This window comes from Pantherophis guttatus, chromosome 1 (genome assembly GCF_059756535.1).
Source record: "Pantherophis guttatus breed Tessera chromosome 1, ASM5975653v1, whole genome shotgun sequence".
In the NCBI taxonomy this organism is placed as follows: domain Eukaryota; kingdom Metazoa; phylum Chordata; class Lepidosauria; order Squamata; family Colubridae; genus Pantherophis; species Pantherophis guttatus.
In genome coordinates, this window is record NC_142063.1 from 291,460,267 (window position 1) to 291,484,569 (window position 24,303).

Consider the following 24,303-nt stretch of genomic DNA (forward strand, 5'->3'; position numbering starts at 1 on the left):
AAGGAAGGAACTGTTGTTACTTGAACATCTATTCCTCTTGTATGAGATGCAGAGGATCCTGCAGTATTTCTGCTGTCCTAAAACAGAAACAGTCAACACAATTTAACTCAAATCCAGACATTGAAAGTTGCATGGCATATCATAAAATATATTTTTCTACGGAAAATAAGACAAAACTCAAGCATCTTTTTGCTGTATGTATCTGTAGAACAAGTTTCCCCAATTTGATTCTCTCCAGATGTATTGAGATAGCAGTTTTCATGCTATTGCTCTGAGCATCCAGAGAAAAAGGCTATATACAAAGTACTAGGAAACTTTTCTGAGTTTTTTCTTCATTGTTGACGTAGTTATAGTCTGGCTAACTTTCAAACTCTGGTAAGGAAACATTTTATAAGGACTGGCTATATGGAAACTTGCCAGTGTCTTTTGGACATAGTCTTCTGTTAGCTAGTATGTTGTGAAAATCTATCAAGAACCAACTAAACTACATATAAGCTATGTTTTCAAACTATTTGCTTTGCAGGAGATGTGAAAACAGCAGCAAAATTTGCCTCTCAACTTATTGAGTTGGGTGCAGATATCAATTTGAGGAGTCGCTGGACAAATATGAATGCTCTCCACTATGCTTCCTATTTTGATGTTCCAGAACTCATTACTATCATTTTGAAAAATGCAAAACCAAAAGGTAAATCTCACCAGATGTAATACCAATAAATAAAACGTTCCTTTCCCTTATCAGTAAGACTATTCCCAAGTTGATGTTTCCCTGAATATGAGGACTATTTAAAAACATGGACAAAGATACATACTGTAATGTGATAACAATGTTGGCTAAAGACTCCAAATAATCACACATTAATTAATTACTCATTTTAGCTGCAGTATGTATTAATTATTTGCCTGCCTGCCTGCCTGCCTGCCTGCCTGCCTGCCTGCCTGCCTGCCTGCCTGCCAGCCAGCCTATCTATCTATCTATCTATCTATCTATCTATCTATCTATCTATCTATCTATCTATCTATCTACCTACCTACCTACCTACCTACCTACCTACCTACCTACCTACCTTGTATTCATGGTTTCCGTCTATGTTGTTACTGGCAACTGGAGGATGTAGAAAGGTAAAGAGAAATGTTTTGCCCCTACAGTGTTTAGATAGACAGCCACAGCACTGATATTTACCATCGTTGTGTCCACCTGAAAAGATCTATGATTTTTTAAAAGTGATGTAATTTAACTCTAAAATATACAGTATATCCTACAGTAAGTATTGAAAGTAATAGTAGAAATTTTATATATATATTTTATCAATACCTATAAATTGCACACACATTTTCCATACTGAAGTTCTGAATTTCTGTTTACTCTGTCAGTTCCTAAAATTCCATATCAATTGCAACTATTTTAGTGGAAACTTTGAATTGCCATATACTTGAATTTTTTGGTGTTATACATATATATTACATTGTAGGTTATGAGATCAATCAATAACAAAGCAACTGGGCTAAAATGGTATTTATTTCAGAAATTATGGCTCTGAACATTCATTAGTTAGAAAAGATGGAAGATAGTATGTGGCCTTCCTCTGATGTAGATTCTTCAGAAAGAGCCTGAGTGGCGCAGCAGACTAATGCTACTGTTAAAGGTAGTATTTAGCTTCCAGCTGCCTGCAATTACTGCGAGTTCAATTCTCACCAGGCTCAAGGTTGACTCAGCCTTCCATCCTTTCTAAGATAGGTAAAATGAGGACCTGGTTTGTGGGGGCAATAAGCTGAATTTGTATAAAATATACAAAAATATGAAGGCTATTGCTTAACGCATTGTAAGCCGCCCTGAGTCTCCAGAGAAGGGCGGCATATAAATCAAAAATAAAATAAAATAAAATAAAATTTGAAATGGATCTAATTATGTGCAATATATTATTGTTTTGAAAATTATATCCATCTTTGTTTCTTAATAACAAATGACAACTCATCTTCCCTTCCTCAAGATGTCTGTTTTTAATGCTTACGCTCTATGGAGTTGTCATAGGCAGGTGATGTAGAACATGCTGATATCACATATTTTTAGTTTATTTATTTATTTAAAACATTTTCTTTAAGAAGCTCAATCATCCTCCACACCCCTTTTTATTTTCATAATATTGGTTTATGGAAAATAGGAATTAATGACTGCTTTCTGATCATTTTATGAGGTTTCATGTCAATTTTGTTTTTTTTTTCATCACTTAACATTATGAAAAATTAATATATTCATAATTTTTTACTTTGGGTTTCAGCTTGATGCAGTGTGAATTAGAACAGATGGAACAGGCTACTCCTTTCTACTTTTTTATTTCTGTTTCTTTTATTCCCAAATGTATTTTTCTCCTTCAAAATTTCTCAGAATTTCTAGCATACTGATAAATCCAGGTTTTTCTTTTCAATAGTGCAATGATTTATATTACCAGTTTCTTGTAGCACATTTTTTTTTTAGTGATGTGGATGATAAGGAGTAAGCTCTTCACTTGTCCAGCAAATCATTAGAACTTCTTTCTCTCTCCTCAAACATATCAGTTGACAGCATAAGATTAGCTATATTGTAAGAGGCAGAGAGTGTGAATAAGTTACATGATGGCAATCACATGAAACAGTATATTCCCTGTGAGCCCAGGTTCATGGTGTTTGATAAGATTAATTTTTTTTATAAAGCCTTCGTGTTTTCTTGGAAGGGAGGGTTGGTTCATAGAGGATGGCTTTGAGCAGATTCTTAACTGATGTCAGCACTTTGAAACAACATGGTTGTTACATAAAGTTAACAGCCATGAGGGCTTCCAGTAACAGGTAGTGTTTTCTCTGATGCTAAAATATTTGCTGCACTTTATTCCAGATATTTTTCTTTTGTCTAAAGAAAAGGAGACATATTTATGTAACATTGAAAGAGAGGTTTACTTGTTTGGTTTCCAAAATATTTAACGAAGGAAAATAAAATCTGGAAGAAATTTCAACAATCTGTTTTATTTGGCTCCCGGCATTCATTTGAATTAATCCAAATGTTTTATCTATAAATAGAACGCAATTAAGCTTGTGAAGTCGCATTTCTCTTTTCTAATCAAACCATTGAAGTGCATTTGTTGGAACTCAAGTTGATCAGAAACCTAGAGTTCTTATACAGGTAGTCCTCAACTGACAGCCATTCATTTAGTAATAGTTTGAAATTACAACAGCACTGAAAAAAGTTACTTATGGCCATCTTTTTTATTCAAGTTTTTTATTTTTAAATGTATACAAGTGTTAAATACATGAACAGTGTAGTTTCTGGGTGTTAATTTTGATACCAAATAATAATAATAAAATTGACAATTTTGATTACCTTGCATTAATCATACTCGCATCTTTCTAGTAACATTATTCATAATACAGTCATTTTTCCAATTTCTTATCCTTTCATCTACCTGCTGATTTTAACATGTTATATAACAATATTTATTGTAGTATTTCCCCCTTTCTAATTTCTACCTTTATTTCATATCTTGATGACACCAATCTTATATTAATAAGTTTTCTATTTCTATCTTTCATCTCTTATCCATTTTAATTATATTAATTACATTAAACATACTCATGTCGTTATCATAACATTATATACTTGCAATTAAAGTTGTTAACATTGTAATATTTGCTCCACCTTGTATTTAATCCCTCATCATTTAATTCTTTAATATTATATTATATTACTCAGTGCTAATAACCATGGTAACCTTAATAACATTGTTTAAAGATATATAATACAACCATCTTTCAGCTTCTGATCCTTTCGTCTACATACTAATTTTAAAATATATAGTAGTATAAATATTTTCCCTCTTTCTAATTCCTACCTCTATTCTAAATCTTGATAACACATATCTTATATTGGTGAATATTCTATTTCTACCCGTTATCTCTCATTCGTTTTAGTATTTCAATTCTTATTGATTTTTGGCATGCTTTCCATACTCCTCCTTTAAAGCTTTGTGTCTCCCTATATCGTTCTTTCTTGGTTTAAGTAGTCTCTCTTCTACCTCTGCCTCTCGCTGCCAGATCTTCACTATGCCTATGAGTGTCTCTGTCCTCACTTCAAGGGTGTCTTTCCGCTTATCCAATTCTTTTTTCAAGTCTTTAAATATATTGTCAGCTTGATCTGTTTCATCCGTTTTGATTATCTGTTCCTTCTCCTTACCTTTTGGGTTCATTTGTTGTTTTGTCTGCTCTTTTCCTTACTCTGTTTTTTCTATTCTCTCCTCTGTTTCCTGGGTTTCCTGTTCATTTTTCATTGTTATTTGCTGAACATTTTCTAGTCTTACATCTATATTATACATCAAATCCTATATATCACCCATGCGCCATACAATCCCCCTCCCAGTTTCCCACAGTAGTAAATGTGGCAGGCCTGAAGGCCCAATGCAAAAGATGGCTTCTAGGCTTGATACTTTGTTATAGTTTCATAGATACTTTGAAACATCAATGGCATTACTTTTTGAAACATGCTTGTTATTTCCTGTTGAGGCATTTTATCTTATTTTAATAAATCCAAAATTACAAATCTATCAAAATCCCACACTCTTAATTGTCTGTAACATCAAAAACCAATCTTAAAACTATTCACTCAGTCCCAGAGTCATTCCTCGAAGTATGCAGTATTTATAATTTTTTATAGTCCTCCACCAGTCAGTTTACTCCTTCCAGATTTTTCCTTGTTTTCATCTGCCACCTAACCAACTCTTTGATTCCAATAATAGTTCCAAGTGTTTGTAAACCACTCTATTTAGCAATCTTCAAAAATCTCAAATTTTTTTCCTCCTTAGTCATGAAACAAATAGGTGTCAGACCATGTACAGCAAAAGAAAAAAAAGAACACAGTCTCCAGGTGTGTTTATCTCCACTCAGTATAGATTATTCCAAGGACATCCCAGCCTTGTAAAAATATAGTGTATTTCCTTTCTTTCACCAGTAGATGGCATCATCGCCTAAGATTTCAATGTAGCATCCAATCTGACAGCGTTAATTTCTTCAAATAAATTTCTTTCACTTCCCCCCAATTTTCAGCCTGATGTTTCCAGCATTCTTAAATGCCTTTTCAAAATGTTGCCAATAAAATGTTCAAATCCAGTCCTTCTGTAGTTTAAAAATTATATCCTCTCTTAAGTTTCATTTTCTTTCGAGTCTGTAATCTTTAAGTAATTATTAGCTGCTTTAAACGTTTTGGAGAGTTATCTTTTTGGAGTTTCTTTTATTTAGGGTTAATCTCTATTAAAGAAGTTGACAATCATCTTACCCAGCTCCAGTCTACTATTCAAACACTGCTCCAGCACATTTCTTTCTTTGGTTGTCCCAGCTTCCCGGTGGCCATAATGGCCGCCTCTCTTTCCTCATTGTTAGATAGGAGAGTGAGCTTTGGATCAAGCAGGAGAGTTGCCATTCTCCGCGATCTGCAAGGCGTCCCTTTTTTCTTTGCCCCCCCCTACGAGATAACTAGCCCTTTAACCCCCCCCCCCATGAGAGTTCGCGGAGCCCCACTCCCTATGACTGTGCCATAGCGACGCCAAACCGGAAGTCATTTATGGCCATTTTTTTAATGCAACCGTTGCAGCATCCCCGTGGTCATGTGATCAAAATTCAGACATGTGGCAACTGGCATGTATTTATGACAGTTACAGTGTCCCAGGGTCATGTGATCCACCTTTTGCAACCCTCTGACAAAGTCAGTGGGGAAGCCAGATTCATTTAACAACCAAATTACTAACTTAACAACTGCATTGATTCACTTAACAACTGTGGCGGGAAAGGTTGTAAAATTGGGCAAAACTAACTTAACCAACTGCCTTGCTTATCAACAGAAATTTTGGGCTCAATTGTGGTCGTAGGTCAAGAACTACCTTTAGTTTCCTTACACATTTATAAGTTTTAACTGTGCAGAATGTCTGATAAATGTCATCAGAATAAAGTTTATTCAGATGTCTTGCATTTTTAAAAAATGCTTTCATAATGGCATATAGCTTGGAAGGCAGGTTGCAGATGTGAGAGTTGACATTTTAAAATATAGAGAAATAATCCTTGGATTCCTTTGCCATATTCTTGCTGTTTTGCAGTCTCAAATATTGTCAACAAAATTTGGAAGTTGAATAGTGGCAGAAGCAAACTAAATTGCTCACCCGTATTAGAAGTTTAATCATTATAATACTGCAGTTGCTGTATTGTGCAAATTCATCCTATCATATTAGAAATTTAATAATTATAATTTGGCAGTTGCTGCATTGTGCAGATTCACCCTTAAAACCTTCTTTCAGTTGTTTCAAATGTATGTTTAGTTTTACCCATGAGGTGTTAAAACTAGCTTTGCTCCCTTTTATTCGTGTTTATTCTGTCTTTAAATAGAGAGGATACATGTGCAACAGAGAGCTTCCTTTATAGACTTTATGTTTAATTTTCAGAGTTAAATTATCCAAACAATCAGGAAAGAATTTGTATCTGCCTTTAACAAAAATTGTGAATTGTAAACAGCTTATGTATGCACAGATAACACTTTGTGTGGATTGACCAATGTGAACTTGAAGTACAAATATGCACACAGACAAATGGAGAAAGATTTCAAAGTACTTCTGCCTAGTTTTCTGGAGATCAGAACTGATCTGACACTTTGAGGAGGAATGTTTTGCTTATATCGATCACTTTGTAAAAAATCCCTTTCTAATGTTCTGTATAGACTTAATAGGTAGAAATACTAAAAATTCTGATTATTCCCAGGACAACTTTAAGTCTGGTGTAGACCAGTCTTTTAAAATATACGTACATAAATATAAAGTGATGAACAAATCATTAACACTAAAAATGAGAAAGCAAGCCACACCAAAACAAAATAAAACAAAAGAATTTGGTAGGATATATTTTTAATATTTTAGGAGAGGGGTTCTTTTAAAAAATGTTAAATGTCCATATACAATATTTCCATCCCCCATAAATCTGTATAAATCCAAGTAATGTAATAAGAGCTCTTTTGTCATAATTAAAAAGGAGCAAATATATGGTAAATAAAGCAATCAAAATAAAATATTGGAAAATATGATTATTAGAAATCAACATGATTGTCAATTAACCTCTATTTTTAACTGTGCAACTTCCATACTAGTGCTGTAGTTATAATAAATGTTGATTCTTTAAACCATTTGACAAAGTTTTCTATGACAGTTTGATTGCCAGCCAGTTAAGAATATACTGAATGGGATAACAATTAAATGGAGGGATATTTTGTTTGACAATCAGATGAGGAAATGTACCATTTGTCAAGTCCAAGCATAGATGTCATGTTGATGAAATCTAAGGCCTATTTACTGCCATACCTGGAGACATGGCATGGATACAAAGTTTTTCCAAGAAAGCAGTTTCCAATTGAAAGAAAAGTTTTCTAAAGGAAGTACAGTTTGGCAATAAAAGGAATTATCCTGAGATGTCGTGAGCTCCCTTCCATTGGTTGTGTTTTGGTAGAGCCTAGATTTCTCTTTTTGATAGATGCTTGAATTTGGATTCCTGTATAGAGTAAGGAATTGACTTGATTCTGTGATTTATTCAATTTCTTGTCTGATTTGTTAATTTTTCAGCCTCTTCACATTTATTCCCTGGCCTAATTAAACATAATGTGGGAACAGGGCCAATAAATAGTTCTCAGGTATTTTTAAGGATCAGTTCTTACTTTGCTTTTAGAAAAATAGCAATGGGAGGGGAGATGGAGTTTAACAGGGCTTCCTTCCCTCAAAGGTTCTGCTAAAATTTCCCCTTCAACTTGACCTTTCTTTTGCCGTTTTTCTTGCTCTCACTTGTTACTATTGCTGATGTTGAATTCTCATATCCCAGCTTCTCATGTCCCAGTGTTTTTAGATCGTCTAAAAGTTGCTATTTATTAATCTGACACATGAATTGTATTCAAGCAAATTGATATTGCCTCTCTTATTGCTAAAAAGTCAGTTTGGAAAGCAATAGTTGCATATAAATTTAATAAATAAAAAAATACCATTGGCTTTGTTTAGTGGGTGACTGACTGTTTGACCTCTCTATCTTGATTTTGAATTCTATTGGCTTTATTTAATGTTGACTTAGGAATTGTATTTGCCCGTAGTATGTCATTAAGGATAAAAACAGCATTGATATTTTCCTATATATCCACATATCAACTTGGTTCTTACTTGTAGATGTTGATGCCACTTGCAGTGACTTTGATTTTGGAACTGCCTTGCATATTGCTGCCTTCAACCTATGTACTGGAGCTGCAAAGTGTCTACTAGAACACGGCGCTAACCCTGCTTTTAGGGTGAGATGTTGATTTTACCAAATATTTATTTTATCTAACTGAATCTGAATTACAATGATCATTTAAAAATGCTTTGCAGTTTATTTTTATACTGGAAACATAAAAAATGCACAGGAAAATATGTGTAAATTATATTGGTACTTCTGTTTATCTTTAGATCTTTTTGTAAATTATTTGAAATTTGTTGATCCTGGCAATGGAAGTTTAAGATTAGTTGTGTTTGATGATGATGATGTTTAGTTTAGTTATTTAATAGTTGTTAATGTGCTAATAGCTCTGTTTTGATTTGGATCAATACTGTGTCTGAATTCACTGTTTTGTTTTGGTGGTTATTTCACAGAATGACAAAGGGCAGACACCCGCTGATGTGGTTCCTGATCCAGTAGATATGCCATTGGAAATGGCTGATGCAGCAGCCAGCGCTAAAGAAATCAAACAGATGCTTTTAGATGCGGTACCTCTGGTTTGCAATCTTTCCAATATAATGCTTCCAAATTATGATAATATCACTGGAAAAGACATGCTTGAATCCCTTGGTCTAAAACTGGGAGATCGAGTTGTCATTGCAGGACAGAAGGTATGTTTAATAAGCAAATTGTGAAAAAAAAATTAACTGGATTGAAAATGTTTCTGGGTTGATATGTAGGGCTGTTAATCACAATGAGCTGAATGATTCTCCTTGTAATTTTGTCACATCAGCTAGTAACATTTAATTTTTTTAAAGGAGATCTGTAACTGGCTCACTTGGATACATTATGCAAAAATTGTATCATCCTTGCCCACCTAAGGAATATGCACCTGTTCTCTGTCCTGAACTAGCAAACATAGTACCGGGTTGATTGCCAGTTTCATAAAACTGCACTACACTTTGCACTTTAAAATAAATGTTGCAAACTTTTATTGATCCATATGTTGCTTCTATTAACTTGATCCATTTTAATTTTTAATAAATGTAAATTGTGCTTCATTATGGCAAATGTAAATAATGTCTTCATCAAAAGAATTGATGCAAATATAGTTTGGAAAGCAAACAGCTATGAATAGAAATACAGTATCTGTAACTTCATAGAACTGTCAGTTTTCTGATGTATTAGAAGATTAGATATCTCATAGCTACCCTAGTTGCTATTTCTAGACACTGCTCAAAGCAAATTAATTCTTAGCTTTTAATAAAGTGTAAAGCACAAAGCACAATGGTTTAAATAAAAGTTTTGAAACAAGTTAATTTTTTTAAGTAGAACTGAATTAAATCTCAATTTTTTAATCAATAAGATAATAGGAAGTTTTGGTTAAATGTTATAATTTAGCATGTTTGATAGTAATGCAATTTTATTTAGTGACCAACAAATAATTTGAAATTGGTAGTTTGCATGTTAAAATTTTGTATAAATATGCTGTATTAAGCAGATACGTTTATCTGAGCCAAAGTTAGCATTTTGAGAATTTTAATATTTGCTTCAAACATAAAAAAAAATATTTTGGCAATGGTTTGCTCTCCAAGCTTGTTTCAATTTAGTTTCTGAACATTTCGTTATCAGACTAGGTAACATCATCAGTAGGATTTTCTTGTCCTATTCTTCTAGCTTATAAATGTCTTGTGTTCCAGTGTGGTCAGTTGGTCGTGTGATTGGTTGTTCGTTTGTAGCTATATTTAAATTCCGAATAGCGGATTGGTTCTCTTGTTGATTGGTTGTTCGAATGGTCTGGTTTCTTATGTATTCATATGCTGGATCTAGATCAATATGCTTGTTAATTGCTCCTTTTGTAGAATACCAGGCATCAATAAGTTTATGTATGCGGCAGGTGTTGGCATGGTCAATGATTTTTGTTCCTTCCCAATCGAACAGGTGTTGTTTATTATCAATGTAGTTTGATATCAGATACAATGTATGTATGTATGTATGATACTATTAGATATTGTATAGTTTAGTTATAGGGTCATAAAATTGGAATAGTTTAACTGTGTGTTCGTTCTGAAGAATATGTATGTTAACCTTCAAAATCATTTTTCCAAGATGACTTGCAACACATTTAAATAATAAAATTAAAGTTGAAATAGTAATTAAATTGCACAAGCTATACTAATAAAATGCATGATGATATAAACACTGACAATTAAAAACAAGTGACAATTAAAAACAGAAAAGTGTTTGCATTTGTTATACCTGTTTAATATTAAAACATCAATTCATTAAAATGTGGGAGAGTAAAAATGTATTTCTTAGTTGTTGAGAAGACAATATTGGTTTCATCCCTAGGGAAGGTAACCCAGAGTTGGGCAGGAACCATTGAAAAGGCCAGTCCCGCTTACCAACCCTCTGTATTTATTTATTTAGTCTGCCTATATCCTGAATTTCTGTCTGTAAAATTAAATATGATAATTAAGATATAAATAGGACACAAGCTGGAAGAGACATTATTTCAATTACTGTAATAGCAAGTTCTGAAAGGTTTTTCTAAGTGAAGAGCTTTCTAGAATTAAATATGAAATTGAGAGCCAGTGAAGATTGTATGCAATTGGCATACTATGTTCATTATACTTAAATCCAGTCAGCATTCTCACTGCAGTAATTAACTGAACTGTCTTCAAGGATAATCATATGTATGAATACATTCAAATAATCAAACTGACAAATTACCAGGATGTGGATTGAGGTAGCAAGCTCTGTACAAGTAGGTTTGTAATTGGTGCACAATCTCAAGTAATAAGAAATTTCATTCCACTGAAGATACTTGTGCCTCTAGTCCATAGTTAGATTTTGTGGCAAATATGTTTTTTTCTCCTCGAAGTGTCTAAACAGATTTCAGCTTGTTCTGAACCAGATTCCAGAAGACTCTGAATCATTTGGAAAGGCTCTAATGGCCATCATTGAGAGGACTTGGTAATGGAGGAGAAGAGATTGCTTCTTCATCATTGTCATTAAAAGGCATGATGGATATTGGATCAAATTTAATATTAGTTTTTGTCATCTGTGTTCTAGTTGTCTTCCACTTCTTTCATAGTCTTCAGCTGAAATGTGTAATAAGCCTAAATGGGGTGCTGCATAATGGTAGAGGATATCCACAAGTGATCATGTGAACTACCCAAGTCATGCTAACCAAAGGGTAAACTAAGATTTTAAAAAGAGCATCCATCACTATTCTACCCTTTTCTAGAATCCATCATAAACAATTATTTCTCAGTTTGGATAATTCTAATTAGTACTTCAGCTCTGCAGAGAGGAAGTGATTGCAAGCATAAATTAGAAATGTTCTCACCATGACAAGGAACAGATTTAAATCCCCCTGGTTCAGACCATTGTTCTGTCCAATACATCTGAGCATCTATTACCTGGGTTAAACAGTGATAAGTTGGGCAGAACCATGTCTAATATGGCTATCACAAAATCTTGAGGAGCTGCAATCATGGCTGTCCTGGATAATGAATTCCTCCAGAACTGTTATTCTGGAAGACCTCAAGATCAAGTCCAAAACCATATCTGTCTGTTTAGTCGGGGAGAGTGCTGAGTAGCAAAGTAGGTGGTTCTCTGACACAATTCCTGTACTATCCTTAGTACATAATATTCAGTCAGATACTGTAGATTGGCACTGCACAAGCAGCAAGTCTGAAACAAGAATATTTCTTTATCCTTTAATTGCTCCCTCTTCTCATCTCTGATCTATTTGGGGCTGCAATAAGGACTAAGGCTATCCCAGACATGTGCAGAACAGCTGTCTGATCCAAGTTAAAATGGTACAAACCAGATTGAACCTTATTCATAATTAAATAACCAATGAGAGAGATCTTATTCACCGATCCACCATTTAAGAATTGCACCTGCACTGCAGGCCAGAGGATGGTGCAGTATGGTTACCATACTTTGAATGGGGAGAACCAGAATCCCTGTAAAAAAGTCAGGTGTTCAATTCCGTTCTTTGGTTGTTATTTCCAAGAGCTACACTTCCCTGGACCCATAATAGCCCTTAGTTGGGGACCTCCTCCCTTCTATGGCATTAGGAGAAGACTATCTCAGATTCATAAAACTAAGCAGCAGAGGAGGTAATAAAAGTGGCATTTAACCACATTCTGACTCGAAGAGGCTTTCCGCACATTGCACTCTCAGTTCAGCAGAAGTCAATCGACCACCTGCTTTGGGCCTGGAAAAGATACTTTACCTGCTGTTTCAGAGGCCCTCACAGCCTGGTAATTACTGTACAGCCTTCAGGAGGATGGAACTTTATTCACTCGGGCTTTAAAATGAAAGATAGAAGTTGCTTTTGGAATAGCTGCTGGTTGAAGGAAATGGAGCATGGAGAGATTCCCACTTGAAGGTTTTTCTTAAGAAAATTAGCAGCACTTGCAGGCAGGGCAGAAGGAAATGGTGCTTTCATTTTAAATTCTGGAATTGGGAGAAGAGCAGCACAGGCATGACTCTTTTGCCTTGTTACATCGCTTTTTCTCTTTACAGTATTTTGATACAAGCTTTAAACATAATGGATGTATGTAAGCTTTAAAATCAAGAGGACAATGCAAGCAGGGGGTGGAAGGAATAGAAACAAAGACAGAGGAAACAACTTGGTGAGCATGCTGTGGACCTAACAGTAAAAAAAGCAGAGAAGGAAATAATAGAGGGACAAGAAGAAAGAAAATATGGAGACATACTTGTCCTTTCCTAAATCCCAAATTGGCCATGAGTAAAACAAGAGAATATAAAAAGAGATTTTTTGTTCTTAGAGGTGCATTAGAATAAAATGTCATAGTATAGTTGTATAAAATGTAAAAGACAAAAATAAAAAAAAATCCCATAATATTTTCTCATCTCTGCTTAAGAACTGCTAAAAATAAAATAAAATAATAAAATAAAATACCGTATTTTTTGGAGTATAAGATGCTCAGGACTATAAAACGCACCTACCTTTTTTAGGGAGGAAAAGAAGATGTACGCTAGTGTATGGATATGGGAAATAATATGAAATTTTACCAGTTTGGAACTGTTTTAAGTTTTTTTCTTTGCGTAGATTGGTATTGTAATCAGAATCAATAAATTGTTCAGCACGCAATCTGTTAGCTGTAAAGTTTTTCTTCCTCTCTCTTTATTTTCCTTCAGGTAACATTTTAATTAAGTTAGTGAAATGCTTTTTAAATTCCAACTAATTGTTGATTCTAGACAGAAATTTTACAACAAAAGGACACAAAGGAGAAAATAAGTCCATAAATAACTCTGCCTCTGCCTCCCAGTTTGCCTCATTGCAGCAAACAGCCTGCTTTAATTTCATTTTCATTTTCAGCACAAGAAGAAAAAATCTGCCTCCCAGCAATTTGCCTGCTTGCAGCAAGCAGCGGAGGCCTGCGTGGAAATAGGCAACGGCAATCCCAGCAGCCTGAAACAGCTGAGGGTCGGGAGGCCGATCCAACTGACAATCAACCGCTTGTGCTAATCAGGTTGTGCTGAAGCTGAAATGGGCTGTTTTGCTGTTTGTTGCTTGCTGCAAGGAGGTAAATTGCTGGGAGGCAGAGGCCAAACAGTGGGGGCCGGTGGGTGGGCGGGGCTACATTTGGAGTATAAGACACACCCACATTTTTGCCCTCTTTTAGGGGAGGGTGTCTTATACTCCGAAAAATACGATAAATAAAATACCATTCCTCTGGGTGATGGTTTCATCGTCGAGCCACACTTCCTTTCAAGAAGTTTCTCCTGTTCAAAAGGAAATCTATTCTATCAATGTGCTGTGTGGAAGAGCTCATATATAATACTTTATATAAGATTGGGACTGTTCCTCTGCCTATATAGTCTTCAGTGAAGGAGCCTTCAGTTCCTGTGTTGGAGTAAAGAACAATGGAGAATAACACATTCAGCTTTTTCTTTGAATAATTTCAAAGAATAATTTCAGAACATAATATTCTGTTATCACTTTCAGATGTGGTCACTTCAGCTTTCAACCTAGTTAAAAATATATATATTTTTTCCAGATTGGCATATTACGATTTTGTGGCATGACAGAATTTGCCAGTGGGCAGTGGGCTGGTATAGAATTGGATGAACCTGATGGCAAAAACAATGGTACTGTTGGAAAAGTGCAGTACTTCAAGTGCACTCCAAAACATGGTATTGCTTTTAATTTTTAAACTTCTTCATATTTCTCATATTAAGCCATTTTTTCATTTGTCTAATATTATTTGAGTCTGTCATTGAAAATTATCCAACTAAGTACTTTAGTTTGCTTACTCTGCATGCCAGTGTTGTAATTCAGATTGATATTTCTTATTCCTATTTCCAATACTGCTATGTACTTTGGTTACCTGTGATATACCCAAATTTATGTAGGTTATCTAAAATTGATATTTAATTAATTGTTGTATTTACCTATACCCTGCCTTGGGAAGTGGCAAGCAACCCCATAACTGGTGTGGCTCAGGGGCTTCTTGGTGCACTGTGGCTCTGGGGCTGCAAGAATCCCCTTAAATGTAGCACAACACCAAATTGCAACCGCTCCCAGCAACCACCAGCAAGTGGTGCAACAATCTGCAGTGCCTGGGAAGGGCCGGCAAATATTCCTTTGCCCAACAGCAGCCTTTCCCAGTTCCCCACATTGAGCTTTCAGCTGAAGTACAAGCACCTTGCTGCCTTTGTTGTTTCTTTTCGGACCTGCAACTACTCCACCCCAACTGCTCCAGCTTCTCTGGCAAATGCTTCCTAAACATACCACCCCCCACCCCCAAACCCAGTCCTGCAGTGTAGTGCAAATTAGAATGCCAGGCAATGGGGAAGGTTGGAAGTGGTTTCCCCCAATGGGAAGGCACCAGGCTTTGGTTTAGGGTTGGCTCACATTTCCTACATGTGGCTCCCAGCCTCACAACAGCTGAATGCAAAAGATGAAAGGTTGGTGTGGGGAATTGGGAGAGAAGGCAGCTGGGTGAATGCTGGGGCTTCCCGGGTGTTTCAGATTTGTACCATATTGTTGGACTGGGCTGAGGCAGTTGCAGCCCAGAACTACAACATAGCAAGCAGCCCCAGAGCTGTGTATTTATGGAGCTGCTTGCCATCCCACTAGGCAGGGTACAGGGCAGCCAGAAGGTCAGAGATGGTGGGACATAGGCAAGTGGGGAGAGTTGGAGGCAGTCTCTTGTCTTATTGAGGCACGTGGCTGGAAGGAACCAAGCCCAGAATGGCTTGGCTTGAGGTGAATCCTTGGCTAAGAACCATTGGAGTTTGTTTAACAATGTTAATGAGGAGTATTGGGATTGCCATCACTAACTGATGGAGTCATGTGTTGTCTTGCTTTACTACCTACCACATTGGAAATTCCAATCTCAATTGCGGTCATAAATCAAAGACTACTTGCAATGTTTTGTTTGATTGCCTCTTTCCTTATATTACTTTCAAGTTTTCTTTACACGTGAAAATGTACTGTACAAGCCTCTTTAAAAAAGGATTAGTACCTTATCATGTATCTTTTCTGCCAGGTATCTTTGCACCACTCTCTAAAATAAGTAAAATTTCTGGACACAAAAAAAGTACAAAAGCTTCTTCCTCACGACCATCGTCTATAATCAAATCCAAGAAAATTGATGTAACCCACATAACCTCTAAAGTGAATTCTGGTAAGCATGGGGACATTTTATTTTGAAGTAAAAAAACACTTCAGAAAGTGTAACAATTTACAGACTAAAATCAAAATTCATAGTTTGTAGGTAGCCTTTGTTTTCAGAGACTTAAGCAATAAAATGTATTATAATATTAGGTTGACAAAGATTAATTAGGAACAAATCCAACATGCATTGATATTCAGTACTAATGAGTGTTTTCTCCTATTTTAATTACTTTGCTTCCTTGGCATATTTAACAGACATTACCCATCTGTAACTGTTTTAGAATTTAGATAAGAGTCTTTCCCAGCCCTAAAGCTCAAAATTTTTAATGCAAAATATGTGCTCGATGCACTGGACAAGTTCTCTGATCTTTTCTTTGTGTTTTGGATTTTTTTCCTGAATTTTTTAAAGGAATTTTCACTTTCTTTTAAAAAAATTAAAGCATGTTATTAATATTCAATCATGTATATTTTTAGAGGCTAAGTGAAATATTGCTAAGCATTGTTGTTTTGTTTGCATGGAAGGTTGTATACTTTACATGCATATTCTTTTGGCAAATAATTGTTTATGTTGTACAATGCTTTTAAATTCCTGTTTAAAAAATAGGCTTCGGTATTTCAAATATGTTTTGGGCTAGCTTATACAAATGACAGGTTACAATTGTTATAATGTGAAAGAGCTTTGCTTAAAATCTTCTATAGTTGATTTAAAAGCAGACCCATCTATTTATGTACTACTAAAATACTTGTTCCCTTAACCTTTAACTGGGCAATATAGGGCAATATAGTGCATCATAGGGCAACAGTTTTTAGACCAAGGTACCTCAAATGGGTAACTCACAAAAATCCGGGATGACTTCCTTAGAATTGAAATTTGGTGAATTTTATAAAACATAAAGCATTTATAACATAATAAAACTATCTTTAAAAAATCTCCTGTAATCAACTCATAATGTTCAACTAAACTATACAGTACAGTTCAACATGAGCTGTTTTCAAGGCAGATATTTTTCTTAATCTCTCTTTGAAGTTTTAAGAACTTTTCAAGTATATTAGAAGCTCTGCCATTTGTGAAGGCATTGAGGAATCTGTTAAGGCAGTATCTCTAAAATGTTTACCCAAGGGTCATGGATGGTCTAGTTGCTACTGTATCTCTTGAGATCTCTTTAACTGAAAATTGAAGAAGGCATGTTGATGTAATATTGATTTTATTGGCTTGTGAAATGTAAGAAAGGGCTTCATGCACCTATAGGTGAGTTTACCCTTGAGTCTTTCAATATTCCATTATCCTTTAGAGGGAAATAGAGGATATGTATAAATATCTGTTTACATGTTTAATTGTTATATGTATAAAGATGTTTGGATATGTTACTTAGACTGTGGTGGCTTCATAGGTTTGGTTTGGCTTACAGGCTTATCAAGAAAAGATGGTATTTCCAATTCCACATTTGTAGTCAGTGAAGAAGTAAAGAAAACTGTATCAGGTAAAGAAGGTAATGTGTCTTCTAGATATTTTTGGCTGTTATATTTGGTCTAGATAAGGGAAATCTATAATGATACTGTTTTAGTAATTTTAGATAAAGTTCTTCATACCTTGAAAATCTTGTTACCTTATGCCAGGATATATAATTCTTTTTCAGTGGCACTTATATATATATAGGAGTGCTTGGCTGGAAGCCTAATGAGGTAAAACATAGAATCATAATTCATCATTATTTCAGCCATAAACTGCTTTTGAATCAAATGGATATTCTAATGCATATGGAGGAAGAGTGTTCAGAAGTCAGTAATGTGTTGGACCTTAGTTGGTCCACTGGAGGGTTATTTTATCTCAAACGCTGCTGGGCTTTATGCTCCCATGCCTATTTCTGTTTAGCTGTGGAGAGAACAGCTAAAGCAAAACTGATTTATTTTTAGCTTATTTGGTGAAGGGAATATTGATTTTGTAGAAGGCCAGATTTCACTTTTCCCATTGGTAAGCTCCTAGCAAAAATGTCCTGGAAAAGTGGCCAATGGCTTTAGGGAGTCCTCTACTTTGGGTAGTTCCTTAGCCCTCGCCAAGCTAAACTTTCTAAGTTATGTAGGTGCTATTAATCCAAACTCTCCCAGAAGCTCGGAAGAGCATGCACAGTTTCATTGGTTCCTAGAATTGGTTCCTAGAATTCCTAGATGGTGGCTGCTCTATTTGACCACAGGGAGAGGAAAGATGGGAGGTGATGATGGAAGTGGAGCTGGGTGTGGGCAGTCTGCACATGGGCAGAGATGAATGTGATGTTTCAAGGCAGAGCAGGTTGCCTATTGCTTCTGATACTTTGGTTGAGAGGCTGCAAGTCATGTCTAGTGGCCTTTGCCCATTCTTCTCATTCTGTGATTCAAATACTGCGCCAAGGCTGAGTTGGCCTCTGACCACAGAGCTTGCTGGAGATTACAGCTGCTGCACCCAGCCACAGCAGCAATTTCTGTCTTCATGCGAGGGCAGTAACTTTATTAACCTTATTCCTGAGGCAGGGCAAAAGAGAAGCAACGGTTTTCAAAATGGAATACTTTAGTTTTGCCTCAGAAAAGTGCAAGAGGAAAGGAGATCAATGGAGCTGTGAATAAGATTATTAATTGACAGTATAAATAATAATTTTAAATGCACAGATAATTATAGTCACAGTGTTGATAAATAAGTGTATGCCATGGATCTCAAGGCAATCCATACAACTAATGCAGTGAAATGCAACAAAATAAATATATTGATAAAATATAAATAAATAAATCTGAATAAATTCACCATATTAAATCAAACAAGAGAATAAATTAAACCCTACAGAGAAATGAACTGAATACTTAAAAAAGGAGGAAACATGAGTTTTACATGGTTAACATATACACTTTGGCCTTCACTGATGGAGTGCTAAACTTTATGTCTCTGTCAGATTTCTTCCTCATTGGGAGTCAAAAAGGGCTCAGGACCTCCATATTTCATTATTTTAATGTTTCTGAAGTTATCCTTATAATATACCCTTTTAATACCAAGACAGCAGCATTTGTTGAGGTCTAATGGAATAGAATGGGGTGTGACTGGTAAAATGCCTGGTGATTTGAGCTCTCTCTTGTTGGAAATGCTCCATCCCTTTCATTGCACTGTAATTTTTCATCATGTTCTACATTGTTCATGAAATAGGACATTCTCTTGTAAAGATTGTGAACCTTCCTGAAGATTTCAGGATGTTTAACAAAATACTAGTTCAAGGATCTAATATTATATAGATTGTGATTAAGGGTACATACTGCAAGGGTACATGTTACAAGCAGCTGCAGCTACTTGAAAGCTCTTTGTGATGTTTTCCATATTTGGTACTTGTACATCCTAAAGCCCACATTCTGTTTGTAACTAAAAGAAAAACTTGCATTATCTTCAGGTCTATGGATAAATTACCTCAGGCCTAATCATCAAAATCTTTAGTGTCAGGTGAAAAGTGCCAGAAGAGGAAGTTATAAAAAGAAGAGACAGATAGACATAAATCTTGATAAGGAGCTTGTACATCAACATTTCACAAATTGAAATGAAAGTGATTTACCTTCCAATTTTACTTTATAGACAGGATTTTAATATTAATATGATGCATAACAGCATGCTGTAGGCACTAGTCCATGCACTTCATAATTCATCCACAAAATGTCATTCCCCCTGTTTCTCATCAAAGATTTAATAGACTAGCTATCAAAAGCAAAGAACCGAGATTTTTTATTACTTAAGGCTGCATTATTTTTACATTTATGCTCTAGGCTTAACAAGTATTACATACTAGTAACATAGACTTGAAAAACTAAGTGGTGTCCATCATGATCAGTTAGTTTTATGCTCACAAGGAATGAAAAATGTGACAAATAGACACTTCTTTCATGTGTTTATGTGCTTTCTAGCTGAATAACTTTGTTTTATTATTATTTTTAGCAAATTACCTTGGATTCAGTAGCTCTTCATCCTCAACTGTATCATTAGATAGCAAGGTGAATTGTCCCAAGAAATGTAATTCCACAAGTAATAAGAAGAAGGAAAACATGAAAGACCACCCAAATTCATCCAAATCTATGGCTGGTATAATTTCTGCTCAATTACTTGTTGTAATAGACCATTATAAGGATAGAGATATGGGAAGATTACATATCTAAACTCTAATGCAGCTATTACATTCTATAATTCTTGAGATCTTCCCGGTAAATTTTGTTATTCCTAAGAAGTGTGAGTGAAGTGGCAAGGGAATATTTGGTAAGTGCAGTTGATCTCAAATCAGCAGCCCAGCTATGGGCCTTATGTAAACTGTGTGTAAACTTCATTTATCTAGTTTATACTTAAAGACAAAAAAGCAATTTTCCCAACTTTTCTTATGTTCTCCAAATATCAGAGAGTGCTCCAATTGTGGTCTCTCTGCATGCATAGATAACTAAGCTTAATTTTCAAAGCAGCTATCTTAGCTTTTCACAGGATGCAGCTGCTTTGTTGCTTTGAGGACAGATGCTTCTGGCTGCTTTACGCAACCCTGGGAAATAACTATATCTTATCTAAAAATCATTAGGACATCTGTGGAAGAAAACAGATTATCACAAATGGTAGCCGGAGCTAAGAATTTCTTTGGCTGAAATTGTTTAGATTTCACATATTTGAAGTGAATTGTAAAGTAATATGATATAAGCCTCTCATATAGTACCAATCTTAATTTCCTATATTTGTAGGTAATTGTCTTTGCTAAATTTAAAAATCATACAGATATAATATATTAGTTCTTATACTGTAATTCTGTTTAATTCTGTTAGAGCATAACTGTGATGAGCCTGTATGCGAATAATGAGTTCATAGGTATTTTCTTATTTAACGTAATTTGTATATCTCTTGCATTTTATGAACCCAACTGTACAGAAGGAAATAATACTTTTCTATCTGCAAAGCAAAATGCATTTGATGAAGGGGAAATTCAGATTGGAGAAAGAGTATTGGTGGTAGGACAAAGAACTGGAATAGTTAGATTCTATGGGACAACCAAGTTTGCACCAGGTAACTTTACTGTTTATCATGTTTGCTTTACAGTTGCCATTAAAATATGTAATGTGATTTCCATAAAAAAATAGAATATTAATTAAATGAAGATTTACAGTAAAAACCAATAGGAATCACACTAAAAACCAATAGTAACAATTAGTTTTATTAATTAGATAATTGTATTATAAATTAAGCTACTAGTTAAAACTCAAATTATTAATTGGTAACAAATACATTAGTGTAGAATCAACTTTTGTTTTCCTGTTGGAAATGATGAAGGAATTTCTCAAGCATTTAAATTGTGTCCAGAAATATATCAGGATGGAACACAGTAGAGATACATTGGAGAGGACCTAACTGATTAAAATAATTTCATGTTATAATTTTTAAAATTTTCAAAATAGTTTTTTATGTACATTGTAGTAATTTAATATATGCATTTCTGGAATATGAATAACTGGCCAGATTGTCTTATTGGAAAGTCCTGATTCTCTTGAGAAAAAAAAAAAAGTAAGATGATGACAATCCTATTAGTCAATCTATATATACTAATAAGGTACTTTGTATGCAATATTTTAATCACAGGCATATTGTATAGTAAGTAAAAAAATCATTTTAATTTTGTGTTGAGTGTAAATTACTGCCTTTATAAAAAGCAGAACATTTAGCTCCCTGCTTATTTTATTTTGAAAAATCCATGAAATGTTAAGTTAAAATGCAATCAGTCATCATGGTTGATAAATGGTTGTCATCTGGAATTCTGACTTTTAGCTTGGTTAGCTATTTATTGTTATCTCTTTTTTATGTTGTTTTGGATAGTTCCTCTTCGGATTTTAGTTAGGCCTTGGATGTTTTCACTTATTTTATATTCTACATAAGCTGCTATTTTATTACATTAAGGAAGTAATGAACAAATAAATAAATTGACTTCTATCTTTTTAATAGATGAAAGAACATATTGAAAGTGGTGGATAGGGTAAAGAGTCTTGTTTGTTATTAGAGTTTATTCTGTACCTACTTTACCAGAGTAGATAACAGAACACCTAGAGACATTATTTTTTCACCTGATTGGTTGCATATTGGAAAAATTAATAGAAAAAAATGACTGTCCTAACAAAAAGGCTGAAGAAGTCAAGTTGCTAGTCAGCAACAATAATTGAGCATGTCTTCTCTTTTTTCAAAAGATTGCACTCCGTAATATTTCACTCCAGCTGAGAGAATTTAAAGTATAGTTTCCTAAAACTTATTTAAATGCGTAGTTACTGATAAACTTGCAGATGTAACTGTTGCCTCTGAAGCACTGATTGTAAATTGAAAAGTCTGATTTTAAAGCTTTATTGTTCTTCCCTAGATTGAATTGCAGTATTTAGCAATTGATACCCTACTTTCCTCTCCTTATTCCATCAGCTTCTTTGTATATGTAGTGGAGTTAAATGCTAAAATACAAGCTGAAACAAATTATGAGAGAACACCATTGTCTGGATAGTTTACTGAAGCTGATTTATTTATTTGAAACAGCTTTCCCCCTCCTTTGGTTCTGCAGATTCAAAATGCAAGGAGCATTTCTTTTCAAATGAAATTTTTTAATGGACAATAATACCCCGTTTTGGGGGGAAAAAAAGGTACTGTACTTTTCGGAGTATAAGACACACTTCCCCCCCCCAACAGTGGGTGGAAATGTTGGTGCGTCTTATACACCGAATACAGCCATTTTTGGCCTTTCAAAACCCTACCCAGCACGTCCCATTTTTGTGAAAATAGGCCCGTTTTTTCACAAAAACGGGGCATGCAGAGGGTTTGGGAGGCCTGCAGAGTGCTCCTGGGAGTTGGGGAGGGCAAAAACGCAACACGGGGGGGGGTTGGGAGGCCAAAAAGGGGTCATTTTTTTTGCAAAAAACGGGCCTGTTTTTTGCAAAAACGGATGTGTTTTTGCCCTTCCCAGCCTCCAGGAGCACTCTGCAGGCCTCCCAAACCGGCCCATTTTTCACAAAAACGGGATGCACAGAGGGTTTGGGAGGCCTTCAGACTGCTCCTGGGGATCGGGGAGGACAAAAACAGTTTTTTTTTTCTTGTTTACCTCTTCGAAATCTTGGTGCGTCTTTATACTCCAGTGCGTCTTATAGTCCAAAAAATACAGTATTTCTTGTTGCAGGGCTTTGGTATGGCATAGAACTGGATAAACCTCGTGGCAAGAATGATGGCTCAGTTGCAGGAATACAGTACTTCAGATGTCCCCCCAGATATGGTGTTTTTGCACCACCATCTAGAGTGCAAAAGTAAGTGCCATAGACTGTGGTTTCAGCAGCAATTATTTTTATTGTATTACTTTCATTCAGAAACCTTTCCCAGTTGGAGAGAAGCCTAGATCATGTCACTCTTGCCAAACTGTAGGTCCTTGGTGCTCTCTGAGCTTGGTGGACTCTGAGTTTGGTCATCTCTGAGCTTGGTGGTTTCTTGCAGAGATTTCATTACCAAAATAGGTAACATCATCAGTGCAATATTCTCATCTATTCAATTTTTATTATCCTTATTCTTATATAAGCTTGGCCAAAGAAACTAATAAGTCTTTAAGACTAATGTGAGATAGTCAATAAAGCTGAGTTGTATTTTGAAATTTTTTAAATAGAAGTAGTTGCATCTAATGTCAGTATATGCAATCTCATAATTGAAAGAAAGATTTCTGAAATCTTCCTTTAACCTTGGTAGTACTAGGGTTTAAGGCACCCTGTTATTAAGCTGCTTAAGACCAGCTGCCTGCAATTACTGCAGGGTTCGAATCTCGCCAAGGCTCAAGGTTGACTCAGCCTTCCATCCTTTCTAAGGTAGGTGAAATGAGGACCCAGTTTGTGGGGGCAATAAGCTGACTTTGTATAAATATACAAAAGGATGAAGGCTATTGCTGAGCACATTGTAAGCCGCCCTGAGTCTTCGGAGAAGGGCGGCATATAAATCAAATTTAAAAAAAAAAAAAAAAAAAAAAAACCTCTAGTGCCATAAAGCAGAATTAAATGATTGGGGAGACAGGTTGGAAACAGATCTATCTATGTGGGCATTCAGAGCTGACACTGCTTTGGTGGTACTTTGGTTACCATTAGCTAAATTGTGATGTACCCTAGCAAACACTATTCAGTGTTGTGAATGAGAGGGACTTTGAGGTGGCATGGAGAGAAGAGAAAATATCATGGTGGGAAAAGAAGGGGAAATATTGGCAAATGAGGCTAAAGCATGGTTAGGTTGAGGAGTATCTTGGAGAACGTGCAGTGGAAAATTGAAATTAACACTGACACAGACAGCATAAAAGAATGACATGGATTCAGCAGAAACAATAGATTTCTTTATAGAGAAAAAAGAAAACAAAGAAGCGCCAATTAAAAAGTCTGTATTAGCC

The 24,303-nt window shown here is 35.3% G+C and overlaps 1 protein-coding gene across 10 annotated transcripts in view; it reads left to right on the forward strand.

Annotated features, from left to right (window-relative positions):
- CLIP4 (CAP-Gly domain containing linker protein family member 4) overlaps positions 1-24,303 on the forward strand; it is a 47,751-nt gene that overhangs the window by 14,655 nt on the left and 8,793 nt on the right. For 6 of the 10 annotated variants that reach the window (XM_034427979.3, XM_034427975.2, XM_060692455.2 and 3 more), the window contains exons 5-13: positions 524-685; positions 8,202-8,320; positions 8,661-8,897; positions 14,271-14,406; positions 15,765-15,902; positions 17,302-17,382; positions 19,833-19,976; positions 20,796-20,930; positions 23,068-23,191. In XM_034427979.3, coding sequence (XP_034283870.2) covers positions 524-685; positions 8,202-8,320; positions 8,661-8,897; positions 14,271-14,406; positions 15,765-15,902; positions 17,302-17,382; positions 19,833-19,976; positions 20,796-20,930; positions 23,068-23,191 — 1,276 coding nt within the window. The remainder of the gene's footprint in view (positions 1-523; positions 686-8,201; positions 8,321-8,660; positions 8,898-14,270; positions 14,407-15,764; positions 15,903-17,301; positions 17,383-19,832; positions 19,977-20,795; positions 20,931-23,067; positions 23,192-24,303) is intronic. The other 4 variants (XM_087883122.1, XM_034427981.2, XM_087883121.1 and 1 more) reach the window with 1 other exon arrangement.